At 43.4% G+C, this 15977-nt stretch overlaps 1 protein-coding gene across 1 annotated transcript; it reads right to left on the bottom strand.

Moving 5' to 3' along the window:
* Positions 1 to 2389: 2389 nt before the first annotated feature.
* KLF6 (KLF transcription factor 6) lies at positions 2390 to 11476 on the bottom strand. The gene is made up of 4 exons (XM_074556610.1): positions 10945 to 11476; positions 7518 to 8091; positions 5671 to 5794; positions 2390 to 5246 (listed from the first exon to the last, which is right to left on the bottom strand). The coding sequence occupies exons 1-4, from the start codon at positions 11044 to 11046 to the stop codon at positions 5195 to 5197; spliced, it is 852 nt and encodes a 283-aa protein (XP_074412711.1). The 5' UTR covers positions 11047 to 11476; the 3' UTR covers positions 2390 to 5194.
* Positions 11477 to 15977: the final 4501 nt, after the last annotated feature.

The following is a 15977-nucleotide window of genomic DNA, read 5'->3' on the forward strand; positions in this document are numbered from 1 at the left end:
TGGACCACGGAGCTTTCATCTTATCAAACACTGTCTCTCCCTCTTGTGTAAATATGTGAAATCACGTACTCTTTTGGTGCTGCCTAAAGAACACTCATCTACTTTTTGAAACAATTGCCATAGTGTTCTTCCTTCTCCTTGTTTCTAGTTTTGCTGCTGCTATTTGTGTTATTTAAAGAGGTTGTTTCTATTCCTCAGAGCTTTCAGAGCAATTAAAGAAAATAAAGAACAAATGCCCAAGTAGTTGAGAAGAATGGAAGAGGAAAAAGTTGGACACAAAGGCAGAGATATACCATGATATTCTATCCTAAAGAGGATAGAATAAAATACAGCTTGTTTTCAGAATGCTTTAACAGGCCCAACAATTCCAGATTCAGTTTATCTCAAATTGCAATATGGTTTGGAGAGGAGACAGTCAGTAACTTCTAAACAATATGGACACCCAATTTAATAAAACAGCAATCACTTATCTATTGTGAACTTCAAAGTCATGCTGTATTTATTTTACACAGTTGTTCAAATAAGCTGGTAAACTCTGATACACCCTACTTGCACTGACCACTTGTATGCCTGGATTTTTCACACCCAAGAGGATAAAAAACCCCCCAAAACAAACATCCAAATGGGCTGTTTTGGGATTTTTCTGTTTCACCTTGATGGTTGCACAAACATGCCATATCTAACCTCTGTGCAAACATGCTGGCTCACAGGCTCTGTCCTCCTCTTCACCTTTCTAACCTCAGCTGAAGTTGTTGGAACTTGCAGAGGCTACTAATCTATCTCCATACCTCAGCAACCTGACTTCTTCACCCTCAAATTCATGTCCCTTCCCCTCTGCTCTGCATTTCAAAATCCAGAATTAAGCAAACCTGCAGAAGATGTGCATGTTGAAATACACTATTGCTTTCTGCTTTGTAGTTTCTTTCTTGCCCAATAGCTGTCAGTAGTCTCTTTTTTTCTGCACATATTGCTTTTTTTTCAGTACAATCTCTCTGAGAACTAAAAAAAAAAAAAATAGTGGGATCACAATAACATCCTCAATAAAGGAGTTTTCAGGCTTTTTTTTTTTTTTTTAAAGGTAGAGTATGACACAGCCCAAGATGACACACACCAAATAAACAGGAAAAAATTTGCCAATCCTTGTTCTATATTACACACCCATTGAACATTTTGGGTGGAGAATCTCTGAGGTCAAGCTCAGTTCTTTAAAAATATTTCCATTTCTTCATGAGGAGGCAAAATATCTCAATCCCTAAACCTCAGTAGCCTTTTCTATTTCTATTGAAACTTTGACTAAGCTTTCCAGTAGGCATCTGTGTTCCATTGTATGAGATATACCAGTGGTAAAACTTAATGTACCCCTCCCATTGCAGATCACTAATTTGCCTAAATTGCCATTTCTGCCATGCCTAATGCAGGCATTATGTCCATTTACCAGCCCAGTCCAGGGCTAACTGGAGAAGGTGGCAAGGGTCCCTTTTCCACATTGCTTCTGCCTCAATCTCTATTTATTGTTTCAGTTCTTTTGCATCATTTTAGACCATTTCTAAATCATCTAAATCCATTAAATGTTAACCCAAACCAAATTCACATGCTCAAATACAGCTTCTCAGCATACAACTTTGCCATTTTGCCACTGTTTTTACTCAATGCTTTAGAGGGACTTTTAACACCAGCATGAGTGAAGCAGGAGCCACAAGGCGACATGAAACAAGTTCTGCATGGGTCTCGAGCCAGGGTGCATGCCAGGAATGCCTTGAAGAGCCATTGCTCTGAAAGAATGTGGTTCAGAGAGGTTTGTTTGACAGGCTGAAGGTCACCACCAGCATGTGGGTCAGGTCAGCCCCACAGCAGCCTCAGATATCTGGAGCAGGTAGATCCCATGCAGTCCCTTCCAAGCTCTCCTTCCCACAGCTGCACCTCAAGGTTTGGGCTTGCTTCCCCATGGACCAGGCAGCTCCAACCCACACTCAGCAGCAGCTGCCAGGGCAGGTGCCTCCAGCCCTGCCACCACCTCTGTGGCTTCGTCCTTCCCTTTGAATGCCCACTGAACCTCCTTTCCCACCTGCCCGACTCGTCCCATGTGCATTCACCTCTCCAGAACAAGCGATTCGAAATGAAGGTGCAGCCTTGCAGCAACAATCACATTAACTATTTATTCCGCTGAGGCAAGCCATGAGTCAAGAGCAGCTTTGCAGATATGGAAGAACTCCTGGTTTCTACTGCCAACATTATTTTCCCCAACAGGGCTTGTCTTCCACAAAGTGACCTGACCCAAAGGTGTTTGCACCCGTGACCAGGTGTGACTCAAGCCAAAGCAGCGACACAGTACTTGACATTGTTTGGTGTGTAGGACTTGGAGAGGAGAAAGATGAAAACAGACACGTGATGCTGATAAGAATTTCTTTTTATGTTATTCCAATAAAAAATACATTCATACAGAAATATAACAATCTTGCAAAAAACAATTTCAAATAAAATCTTGTAAAACAAAATTTTTACAAAAATCTTACAAAGAGATTCTTTAGATAACAGGGTGCTTCAAAAACAAAAAAAGAAATTTCACTAATAGAAACTTTTTCTTCTTAAATTTCAAGCAAAAATGTTTTATTTTTTTTATTTTTCAGCTTGATTGAGGCTCAGTTATCACCTGAACAAAATGTACTTGCTTATTAAGAAAATTACAGGCATTTGACATATGGCACACAGCCCCACCCCATCCACACAAGTCTGATGGTATTTCACAATTGAGACAAGCCAGTGCAAGTTTTTTTTTGTTTGTTTGGGGTTGGTTTGCTTGTTTTTAATTTTTTTTAAATTTCTTGTTTATAAGAATTACGGCTAAGCCAAGGACAATGCAAACAAGGAGTTAAAAATACAACAAAACCCAATTGTAAATAGAAATTCATTTTCTAGAATTTTTTTTTCTGTTTGGGGGAAGAAAAAAAAAAGTGCATTTTCAGGCAATTTAAATTAAAAATGAAATGAGAATGATTTAAGCCTGTGTGTTCCATAGAACCAGATCACTTGCATATACTTTTTTTAAACCACTTATCTACATACATTTCCAGGAAGATATACCAAAATATTAGCAGAGTAAGCAAGACTGATAATTAATAGTAAAAGAAACAGGTCACATGTTTCATTGCATCAACTGTAGTGAGCTGGTTTAAAAAAAACAAAACAAAACAAAACTGGTTTTGGACAGACTATTCCTACTCTAGGGAAAAACAGTCTTTATTTTAGCTGAACTATGTAAAATTAGAGCTTAACCACCACAACGACTAGCTCACTCACAGGTCCTCCAGTAAGCTGGAAGGCCAAAACCCGAGTGTACTTCTTCTGCACACAGCTAATATTCTTTTAGCATGCCAAAATTCGGTTCATATCATTCTTAAATGGCCACAGATACGCTATTCCAGACAACCTAATAACTACAAAACACAGTCAGCAGTCTGAGAAGGACTGAATGCCAACAAAGCCTTTAGCATACCATTAAGCTAAAGGTAAAGCCTCTAAAAATGCTAGATTTTAATTAACTGTATCTTTCATTTCTTTGTCTCCTTAATGACCATATTGCAGGGAGGAAGGGGGAAGAGGGAATATTTTGATGGGCTGTGGCATTTTCTAGCTATGTGTTCTAATTCTTTTCCTTTTAAAAAAAATATTTATATATTATCTATATATATACACACATACACAGACTGTACACACAAATATACATACACAATTATTTTTCTGCCCACTTTTAAAAAAAAAGTAATATAGTTTCTTTCTGTATGACCAACAGATAGCTAGATATATAGATGTGAAACTTGTGCCTTTTAAGCAAATACATCTTTTAATACTTCTGTATCTTTAATATGTATGAAAACTTGACATATTAAGTACAGTTGGGGTGTGTATATACACAGTTGTTGTGCAAGGTCGATATAAAAAAAGTCTCAAGGTGGCAGAACTGGTCAGGTATTCAATTGGCATATGCATTATACTGTAACACAGTCAAATTGTCTAAGTTAAACAAATACTGTACTGACATGAATGACTTTTCTCTATATTTGTCTTTGTGAAGGAGGACCCTGGAAGTAACCTTTTTTTCCCCTCATATTATACATTTGATACAGTACAATGCCAGGTGAAAAGAGAGCCTTAATAAAGCATGCATCACCCATACCCCTGTATAAGACCCCCTGCAAGAGAAGGTCACTTGCATAAGGCACCATTATTAAGGTCAACAGTGCATTAACAGCTAGAAAACCAGAAGTTAGTCCTCAAGGCATAAATAAGAGAAAAATTAGCTGCATGAGAAAAATCAGTTTCTAACCAATAGTGGTTTTATCCACCCAACAAAAAAATTATTCATGTTCCATACATTATGTAACATTAGACCAATTGTATTTTAGCTGCTCTTAACTGGAATCAAAACTGCAGTCCTGATTAAAGAATGGAAAAGCATATAGTTCCCCAGAACCATGCAATAACCTTTGTATTATAATGAAAAGTTATAGTTGTGTTACATTTGTAAATACACAGCTTATACAATGGATTACAAATGAGCTCTGTAGCAAGTAAAACAAGCTACTTGACACATTGCACGTTTAATAGCTGCACCAGACACCTAAAGCTCCTCTCACACAGGAACAGGGAGGTTTTCCCCATTTCCATTCTGGCATCCTGACTCTTTTTATTCCCCCCTTTCCCCCTCTCAGGTTTTCCCTCTAAAAAGGTGCAGACACCCCTCCCCCCACCCCTTGGAAATGATTGGTGGTCGTCCCATCTCACGAGATATTCCTCACATACAAGACATTCAGACTATTTTTTTTCTCTTACAGTTATAAAACAACCACAAGAAAAAAAATGTGCCTCAGCATACAGTCATCAAGAGATCCTCATCGCATACAGTCGCCCAATCATTAACATTCTCAGTGCACATGCTCACGGCAAAGGCTTAGGAGCCACTCAGAAGGTTAGATACCAGTGTATGAGTCCAGGAAACCCCAAACATCACGCACCGCGGTTGCTATGCCGTTCTTACATGACTTATTAGCCCTCAAAAGACCTTCAAGGAAGTGAGGTCCTGGAGGCAACTGGGTAGGGTGCAAAATGGCATGCTTTGGCTGGAACACGCATCCCTCCGCTCAAGGCTCTTCAACCTTGACGCCTCTTAGCCCGCAGGATTCACCTCTTGACCCGCTCAGAGGTGTCTCTTCATGTGAAGGGCCAGGTGGTCAGACCTGGAAAAACACCTGCAAGGCAAGAGCGAGGCCGCGCGTTAGCCTGCGGCTGCCGGAGCACGACGCGCGATCGATATACCATGCCGGGCTGAGGCACCTCCCCTCGCTCTGCTGCTCCCAAACAGCTGCTGGAGGAGGGACCTGGCATTCCCAGGACACACGGGAGTGCTCAGGGTGTCTCTGGGCACCCAGGAGCGCTGCAGATGGCGGTGGCAGCGCTGTGGACTTTACAACGCTCACCTGCAAGATCGGGCTACAAACCGCTTCCCAATGGTTAGCTAAATGGAAGGGTTCTCCCAGCCTAAATATTAAATAGTTCCTTAAAACTACCAGACATGGTGGTGTTCCCAAATAACTGCTATGAAAAGCAGCCTAGACTGGCTTTCCAACAAGCATTAAAAATAACTATTTAAAAGGGTGCATTTCAACCACATACCTGTCACAGTGACTACATTTAAAAGGCTTGGCACCAGTGTGCTTTCTGAAGTGTCTGGTTAATTCATCACTTCTTGCAAAACGCCACTCACACCCTTCCCATGAACATCTGTAAGGCTTTTCCCCTACAAAGAAAGCAGATTACATGTTAGTCATGACTTCATTCAAAGACAGGTGCTATCATTTTCTATGTAAACCTCCTTCACTCCTCCAAAGACAGAAAATTTTATTCAACCTATCTGAATGCTTCAGAACACGCAAGCAAAGAAGGCTCACAAAATTCATCCACATGATTCCTACTTGTCTTGCTGCAACAGCACACCAAATAATCTCATTCTCACGGAAAATAATAATAAAAATAAGTGATTAAACAGGCTCCCAGGAAACAAAGGAATCAGCCCTCTACCATTCCTGTTCATCCCTAATGGCAGGCTTACTCCCAAACAGGTACCATTCACCTCACAAAGGTGATTAAAGACAGCACAGCCAGGCTCCAAAATGCAATTAGGCTACTGTATTGCATCAAAGTCCTCTGTCACTCACTCATCTGCATAACATGCAACCTCCTTTTTGCTGAGCCACTTATTCTTGGAAAAGCCTGCATACCACTTTGAACACTGCTATTTCAGCATTCAAGAAATACCACTTCCATTCACAGGAACGTTCTCAACCAGACAGCACCAGAACACCAGTTCTGCAATACTTCTGAGCCTGGCAGCTATTTATGTCTGCTCAACAACCACGGTTTCAGGGGAAATCGTTTTTTCCTTTTGAAATAATCCTGTTTTATCTAACTTCTGCACAACAATGGGAGCATCCGAGCTTGCTCAGACTTCCCATAAAAGCCACAAAATGTTAAGCTCATGAGTCAAAATAGAATTTTCTCCCTGAATTCTCTTTCCCACATCTTAGGGGGAAAAAATAAAAAAGCCAACCATGCATATAGGTGTTTGGACTGGTACACCAAGAGCACCATGCCAGCTCCTTACATTAAGCCGTGCCTACTGAGCCAAAGCACAGCTCTACATATCTAACTGCTGTCATAAAGAGATGTCAAATAATAATGCTCAAACAAGCACATCAGCAGGCTACTTCAACCATAAAATATTTATAAAAGCCCTGAAGTGTCTATCTTCCTCACTTTCTTTCCCAGTAACACACAGGATTGTTATTTTTAGTTCAGGTTTCATAAAAATAAAATGCTGTTGTTCAGTAATTTGGAATCAAATTATACAGTGGATCATACATTTAAGTCCAATTGGGCAGACGTGTCAGAGGGACAACAACACACTGTGGCTTTCCAAGATTTTCTGCTGATAATAATGGCACACATAAGTGTTAAATGAGTTACTAATATAGCTATACTTAATATAACCAAGGCCTTGGTATGTCTGATAAAATAGACCCAATGTGGACTGAAGCATAACAACAAGTTCTTACAGATCTGACTGATTTTTGGATATACATTCCTTTTTTTTAGCAAAAATGTCCTAGCACACTTTTGCTTTGAAAATAATTGTCAGGAAAGGCCTGGCACCTATTTTGGCTGGACCTTTGCTCCTGAAGACCACGTGCTGCTGCAGCTTCCCAGCCACTGCCAGCTCAGACGAGTGGCTCCTATTTGCTATGACAGCAGCCTAATCCACCAGCAAGTGCCCTGGCTCATGAAGGGAATGAGGAAGTGATGTCTTCCATGCTGGTAAGCCTCTGCTGCTATTACATCATCTCTCCAAACCTGGGCTACCACCCAGTGATTGAGCAATGCCGTGACACCACCATAACCACCACCACCATGGGGTATTCCCTGCAGCAGCTGCCAGGTCCCAATAAGCATTAAGGGTTACTAACCTGTATGAGTGCGCTGATGTGCTTTCAGATGTGAGCTTTTGGTGTAAACTTTCCTGCACCCGTTAAAGTGACACCTGTGAACGCGCCTTCTGCCATCGGGCGAGGTGTCACCGGCCGAGGGTGCACCTTTCTCTGCAGTCTTTCCAGTGGTACCGGTACGGATTTTCCCCGGTGAATGCAACTCACCCGGCGTACAACTCCATATCTGGGAAGAAGGCTCCTTGCTCAGCTCAGGAGACGAAGGGGGAGTGGAAGTGACAGATGAACTCAAGTTTCCTGAACTGGCTAAAACATCACTTATAGGGTCAGAGGTAAACTTTGTCGTGGGCGAGAGCTCCTCAGAGCTGTCTGAAGATTCGCTGCTCACGTCAGAATTCAAACTGTTGGTCTCTAAGTTCTGACTAGCAAGATTGTCCTCTTTTGGGACACATGTGTTCTTCAGTTCAGATTCCTCCTTTTTCTCACGTGCCAGAATAATTTTGGTCCAGAGGTCCTCTTGGCTATCAAATTTGATTTCAGATGCAGAAACGTAACAGGGTTCACTCTGAAGATACCGTTCCAGCTCCAGACATGTCTAGGTGAAAGAGAAGGAAAAAACAGAGGAAAGTTACAGGCCTGCTTAAAAATAAACCAAATTATTTTACACTTCAAAAGGCATGCAGGAATGTTGTACGTTCGATTTGAGGTTTCTGGGTTCAAAACAAATTAAAGGCTCCTCAAGCCGTAACTAGGTGACTGTTACAATGAAAAGAAATCAGTTTTCAAGACCTGGGCAAGAGTTCAAACACACAGCTGAAGGTGCAAGTCAGCTTTGGTTTCCAAAATAGCATTCTAATGACTCAGTTAAATTATCATCACTCTCATCATAAAATCTGTGTTTTCAGCAGGCTGATGTTGAAAAGGACCATAGAGAACCACAACATAAAACTACACTTCGCTCTTGCACCTTGACTAATTTCAAGTTGTTTTGTATCTCTCTCACACAAACATGAGGCTGAAAAGACCCAACTGAATACAATGTGCTCCGACACCCAGCTAAAACCCAAACCCTGTGTGAGAAAACAAAGCCACATTTCAGCATGGCTGCAGAGCTGCCGGTCTGTCTTCTGGGGACATCAATGGAGCAGCAGACATCCTCCCATTTCCTGTGCATGAGAACACAGCACACTCGACTTTCAAAGGATGTCATTTCCAAGCACACTGGCATGCACACCACACAAGCCAAACTGCTCCCATGCGTGTTCAGAGGAACACGGAGAACTTCAACAACAGAGGAGAGGGGAGGAAAAAAGTTCCAGAATAGAAATGTTCTGTTCTATAGGATGCAAAATGGGAAATTACTCTGAGGTCCTGCTGGGAGTCCCACAATGAACAAGAACTTTATCTACTGGCCAAGAGTGCAACTGTATGAGTCATCTCTTTCTTTCACGCAATGCCAAAGGAGACTTCCTTTTAAAACCATGACCATCTGCCAAGAAAGTACTCTGCAAATGTACATGTAACAGTACATGGACAACCTCCCCCCCAAACCACATTCTCCTGACTCCATGACAGAAAACAAAACAAAAAACAAAACCACCCTAAATGGGTGAAACTGTGGGTTTCAATTTCATTTCACTCTACTGACTTTCTAGCCATCTTTCAGAGAATAGGAAAAAAAGAAAAAAAAAAAAAAAAAAAAAAAGAGGAACGTGAACTGTTATGGCAACAAGCTGATGTTTCGGGATTATTCTTTCCACTATAGGAAATGATCCATATGGAAGCTTTACACAGAAAACGGACACACCAAGTTTCCAAACCAAACACTACTTATTTTAGCAAGATCACCTTTTCCAAGCCCGGTAGCTACACCCGGTCCCAAATGCCACACATTCCCTTCACAGCCCTTTTCCATCTGCCCATGAGCAGAGCCGCCATGGGAGCAGCCTCCTTTCTCCCCCAGCACTGCTCCAGTAAACTGGGTCACATGCTCTGGTCAGGATCCGAGTATGGGCAAAAATCGGACAGAAAAATCAGAACCACGAACAACCCCCAAAACCCAAACCCACTGTTGCACATGGTATTTATGTATTTGTCTATAATTAGGGAACTGGGTTGCAATGCTTTCAAAAACAAGAAGGGTTTCTTCAGGGACAGCACAATAGTGCTTTGATTTTCCGTGAAAACAAGCAAAAAACAGCATTTATTAAGATCTTGTTAAACTTTCATATTCCCGGCTAATTTAAATTCCTCATTAGGTAGATTAGTAATGGGGAGCAGAGTGAAGCTCTCCGAGTTTAAATGCCTCTGAAGGCTACTGGGAACGAGGGCTGGCGCTTCGCCAAGAGCCCGAATGCCTGAAGGAAACTACTTAGCTCCATTTCAATCACGTACTATGGAGCTGCCGCTCTGAAAGGGGAGCGGGGGGAGGGAGAGAGGGGAAAAAAAAAAAAAAAGTCATCGCACACAATTAGTAGGCATGTGAAGGTTGTAACACTTTGCATTTCAACCTTCTGGGAAAGGCTCCTTCGTCCTTGTGCAAAGCCAGCAGGTATCCGATCCGGTGCCCGGGCTGAGCAGCCCCCGCCGGGCAGCGAGCGCAGCGCGGCCCCGCTGCCCCGGGGCTGTCAGACCCCGCCGTCCCGCAGCAAAGAGAGGAAGGGAAGGGAAAAAAATGGGCAAAAAAATATGTCCATTAAAGGGAAGAAGGCGCCGTTCTTCTCCCTTGCCGGCCACGGCAATTAGCACAAGGGGATCGCTGTCATATGACTGACAACTCACGGGCTCGACAAAGCTCCCTGCGCTGGGAACGGCCGCGCTCTGTACATGTACATACACAGGCACACACACGGACACGGTGTGCACCGACACTCCTGAAGGGCTTTTTCCCCGTCTTCGCCAGGAACAAAAACAATAATTGTATACATTTGCAGAAAAAAAAATTAAACAAAACAAAACCAAAAAACACCAGCAGGAAAAAAAAAATCAAAACCATAAACCACAGCACAGGGCGCAGAGCAGCCCTTGGCCAAGACAGGGAACTCGGATGACAAGACCCAGCTGTGGAGTCTGGACCGGGTACAAGCGCAAAACTTTTGCCAGGACTCGGTGTGGAGCGAGCGGCGGCTCGGCGCGGCTGCGGAGCGGGGCGGCCGCGGGCGCTGACAGCCCCCGGCAGCGCCGGCGGTAAACAGCGAGCGACGGGGATGCGCAGCTCCTTCATCCGCCTCGGGACTGTGCCCCCCAGACAGCCGTCTGCTCAAAGCCGAAACACCTGCTTCAAAACATCTCTACACATTTGTGCTGAATTCTCCCCAAACTCCTCGCTGACACTTGGGCTTGGTATTTTTTTCCTTTTTTTTTTTTTCTTTCTTAAATCCGCTTATCCTTTAATACGGCTTAAAAAAAAATCCCCGACAACAACAACAACATCGACATCCTCGTTTACCTGTTGCCAATATTCCTCCAGGGACGGCAAGGCTGAGAAGTAACCCGTGTCGTGCACAATCTGGAGTTCCTGGAAGATGCTGCACATTGGGAGAACATCCATGTCTCAAGTTGCAACAACAAAGTCAGTGCTGGTTACCAAAAATACAGATGCCTCCTTTATGTGCAGGGGTTGCGGGGTGTGTGCGGGGGGGTGTCAACCTCTGCTCTCAGTTTCCAAGCCCCCCCCCCTTCCTCCAGAGATGAAAAAAAGAAAAAAAAATAAAATTGTATATATAGAGATATATATTAATTCCTTGAGGAGCTCGGGGAGGAAAAAAGACCCAAAGTTTCATGCAAAGTTTAATCGCACAGCAGGGCAGGACGTCTCCCGGGGCGGGCGCGCGGCTGTCCCCCCTCCCGCGGCCGGCGGACCTGGCGCAGGAGCGGCCCCAATATTTGCAAACACGGCGCGGACTCTGCGAGCGGAGCCCCCCGCAAAACTTCCCTATTCAAAGCTCTGCCCGGCCGCGCCGCCGCCCCGCCCCCGCGCCCGCCCCCGCCCCGCGTGATCCCGGCGCGCCGCCCGCCGCCACCGCCCAATCCCCGCCGCGCGCCCCGCGACCCGCGTGCCGATGACGTCAGAGCCGCCCAATCGCCGCGCCGCAGACATCGCGGCTCCTCCTGGCGTGACCGAGCCCGGCCGTGACGGCTCCCGCCATTGGCCCGATTCGAAATTCGCCCCCTCCTGATTGGCCGGCCCGGCGGCAGGCTATTTTTAGCAGGGTATATAAAGCGGGGAAGCAGCGGCTGGGCTTTTTTTTTTTTCTTCCGAAGGGGCGGTGTGTGCGCGCGGAGCGGCCGCGCGGGGGAGGGGAGCGGCGCTGCCGGCGGCGGACGCGGGGGGCGCTGCGGAGCCGGGCCCTGGCTGTGCCGGGCCTGAGCCGGTGCGTCCCGTCGTGTCCGTCTGTCCGGGGATAACTGTGACCCCTGGGCAGGACTGTCCCCTCTGTCCGGGGATAACCGTGCCCCCCCGGGCCTGAGCAGGGCTGTCCCGTCTGTCTGGGGATAACCGTGAACCACTCCCCCAGGTCTGAGTAGAGGTGTCCCGACTGACCGGGGTAATGGTGACCCCTCAGGCCTGTGCCAGGGTAACCGTGACCCGCCGGGCCTGAGCAGGGGTGTCCCGTTGTGTCCGTCTGTCCGGAGGTAACCGTGACCCCCTCAGAGATCCCCCCACAGCTTTTTCCCCCTGAGGATGCGAAGCAGCGCCCACAGGCTCTTCAGGCCCCTGCGTTGTGCTTTCTAGTGAGCTGGAGGGTTTGGATGTTTCTGTCCTTCCTTTGTCCCCCAAATTTGTCTTTTCCTTGGGGAAGCCTCAAGGACACCTTGGACAGGAATTAGGTCCTAAATCAGACCTGGATGATGGTCCCGGAGCTTCACACGGAGGGAGATCTTTGCCTGGATGAATGACGCAGCGGATGCTCCTGGCAAGCACCATCCGACACTGCCTCTCCCAATTCCACCTCAGCACACATAGTTATTTGTGTCCATGGAGTGTCAGCTTTTTTAAGGCTAGACTTGTCAATGATATGAATGTCTTAATATAATTTAAGAAACTGTGGTCGTTAGCTTTCCAAAGGAGTGTCCAGTACATGGAACAAACAGTCCTAATGTGTTTTTTTTTTTTAAAGGACTTTTAATTTTCTGCTGGTATTTCCGTCGTAATCTCAGCCTTATTCTTTCAATTTCCCCACTTTTCTCTGTATCTGTTGCTGGTTGCCTACAAATGGTAACTGGAGTGTTTAATGTGTATTTCTTCTGCCTACTGTCTTCTGTGAGCTGGTGACTGCAGGTGTGAAAATGTCAGTCTAACTTTCCATCCCTGGGCCCCTCATAAACTATTAATATGATGATTCCTTAAACAAACAACTGGTGTTCATGGTTGGTTTTCCTGTGTCTATGGAAAAAAAAAGAAGTATAAGGTCAATGAGAGCATTATTTTATGTTTAGCAAAACAAGGCGATGCTGAAAACACAAAACATCTAAATCCAGATAATTATGCATGCTTGGTTGAATCAGTAATTCTTTACTTGGTTTCACATGGCCAAACACGTAAATATATATCCAAAATTGCCTTGCAGGCAACAGATAGTGCAGGTCATTTTATATCTACTTGTGGCCAAAATGAGATCCTTTTACTAAAGAAAAGTGCAGAAGGAAAAAAAAAAAATAAAGGCGCTCTTAAGTAGATGAATTATACACCTTACTTGAGCCTACTTTTAGTTCTGTGGGGTAAAATATTTTTTGGCCTGAAATGTGGTGTGGGCTCCAGTCAAATATAACCTGGAAACATAACTCTGGGAATCATTAGTGTTTTTTTAACTGACCAGCTCCCTGTTTAGACAAGATTTTATTTTCAAACATAGTGACAGTAAATGCAACTATCTGCTCTTTCTATTTTACACTTGCCCCCTTTTTAGCTGTGTGTCATGTCAGAGAAATCTGGGCTTGTCAGAGGCTGGATGAGGTTGGCTCTGCCCATGTGAAGTTTGACACATAATGATCTTATTTTGTATGGGCAGTATTTCCCAGTGAAGGACAACTGGAAACAGCAGATGTAAATTGATGGGGATGAAAAGGTCCTTAAATGAAATGCCTCTTTAATAAGTAAGGTTTTCTGCACTGCTGTCAGGCTGTGATTGGTTGAAGAATCCTGTAGGAAAAAATGAACCAAATCAAAGAAAACTATGGCACAGATGTGACTATTGTGCAGTAAAAACTGTTTTAAGTTATATTCTGATTAAATGCTGGCTTTCATTAGACAATTACCAATGGACAAAATAAAATTGACATAAGTGTCTCTGGATGAGTTCTAGATTGTGACTGTACTGAGATATTTTAATTTCAAGTATCAAAAAAGCATCAATAGAACTAAAGGTCAAACCCAGATAAGAAAGAATGGGTAAGAAAACAGAGTGGAGAAAACAGACAAAGTGTTTTTGCCCAGAATGTATTCAATCAGGAATTAAAATGAAATGGTGAGTCAAAAGCTTGCTGTGGTTTAGGAGACAGTTCCGAGGAACACAAGCTGAAGGGAAACTACTGGCACTAACAGCAGCCATGTGGAACAAAGGGATGGTGTGTGAGTGGAAGGGAATTTATTGTAGTCTGTGGAGGATAATAAACATTAGGACAATTTTTAATAGGCCACAAAATGAAAGAAAATGAAAGAATTGAGCTAGTGAAGATACTTGAAGATATAATTTAATCCCTAATGACTTTCTTCAAGCTATACAAAGCAGTTAAATTTCAAATATCCATTTTATACTACTGGAATTTTTTCAATCATGAGCTAGGATGGAATTTACCTTGAAAACCTTAAAAGGAAACATGTTCTAACTTTAAAAAATCCAGAGCAAAATCAGTCAGTCCTCTGGGACTACACAACTTTATTTAGATGTGCCAATGAAGGACAAAGACCCTGATTTAGAGCAGAGGCCTCTTCATTTATGTATGTGGAGTGTGTGTACTGACTGTGTGTATTCACTGCTGGTGAGTTAGGAAGGAGCACAGCTACCAAGATCCTTGGATGATTTTCTTGTCACTGCCGTACACTTAATTAATGGTGGATGCCCTTGATTACACAGAGGTAGTCACATACTTCCAATTCTGTAAATGTTCCTCGTGTTTTTAACTCTGAATGATCAATGCCACTTAAAAAGGTACCAAAAATTAGTATAAATTATATAGGATTTCTCCAAATGTCAGAGCTTTGCCTGTCAAGTTTCACAATGGCTTTTTAGTAGGACTGTCCACAATTTAGAAGCAGCCAATTTACCACTTTAAGGCTGCTGTTTTAGAAATATGTGCAGGGAAAAAAAGCCCTGTGTGCTTTTTTTTTTTTTCCTTTCCTTTTGCCTCATTAATTTTAGTAAGGTTCTGTCTGAAAAGCTGTATTGCCACATCCACTTCTCTGTAGTAACTGCTTTTGTCAGGAATGGTAGACTGTTCCTGGAAAATCTGCTCTCCTAAGGAGCAGGTGACAGACGGTGTTTTCCAGGTGGGCTGAGCTCCACATGAGGCAGGGGGAGCACCTGTTCTGTTCTTAGAATATTCATGCATTTTTAGAGGACACATCAAGTTGGTCTGCATTGTATTCAGCGCTGAGAGTAAGAGGAGGAGAAAACTTCCTGAAAATGGTTCACGTGCAGCCAGATGTAAGGAGGTTAGATGAAATAGGCAGGAATCAACAGCTTTGGGTTTGATTAGGATGAATGGACTTTATTTGGGATGAGAAGAGAGAGAGGGTGTCAATTGCATGAAAGCATTGTCAGATAGCAGAGAACACTACTTGAAGCTATCTGCTTCCAAGGTGGCAAGTTGCTAAATCGAAAACTAGTATGCACTGTGATTCTACCACAGATAAAGTAAATGCTCTTTGAGGATATATAAATAGAACTGTAATGAGTAGGCAAGCAAGTGGGGTGATTCCTGATCTGTCACTCTGGCAGAGATAGAGACTTACTTTTCAGACCATAAGCCAGACCAAAACCAGGAAAAGGTAAATTCATTTAAAATATATAATCATAAAAATACGGTAAGGAAGAATTTAGGTAAATGTGATGTAAACTTGTTTAGTAGAGAGAAAACATGAGAGATGATGTGTTTCCCTACAAATACTAGTAAAAAATTAACCAGAATGGAGGGGAAGAAATGGTTGTTGTTAGCTAATGTGAACAGAACATGAATCAATGACACCCAGCTGAGTCAGAGGTGGTGTGTTGTGTGGTTTTTGTCATTCTGATTTGTCGGTTTTTGTTTTTGTTTTTTTTTCTTTTTTCTTTCTCTTCAGACAGAACCCACAGGTATGTAATTTCTACAGTTTAGCTGCTACAGAGCCTTGTCTTTCATGCTTTTAAAATTCCCATTTTCAATTAGTTCTCCTAGAGGTGCCTAAACAGTCAATGAGGAGGTAGTGCACTGGTCTGTGATTCCCATCGGCTCCCAGAAACAGCATGAGAGTAAAAGGTGTCAACAGACAATCCTTTTTCA

The sequence above is a fragment of the Zonotrichia albicollis genome, chromosome 1 (genome assembly GCF_047830755.1).
Source record: "Zonotrichia albicollis isolate bZonAlb1 chromosome 1, bZonAlb1.hap1, whole genome shotgun sequence".
NCBI classification, from domain to species: Eukaryota; Metazoa; Chordata; class Aves; order Passeriformes; family Passerellidae; genus Zonotrichia; species Zonotrichia albicollis.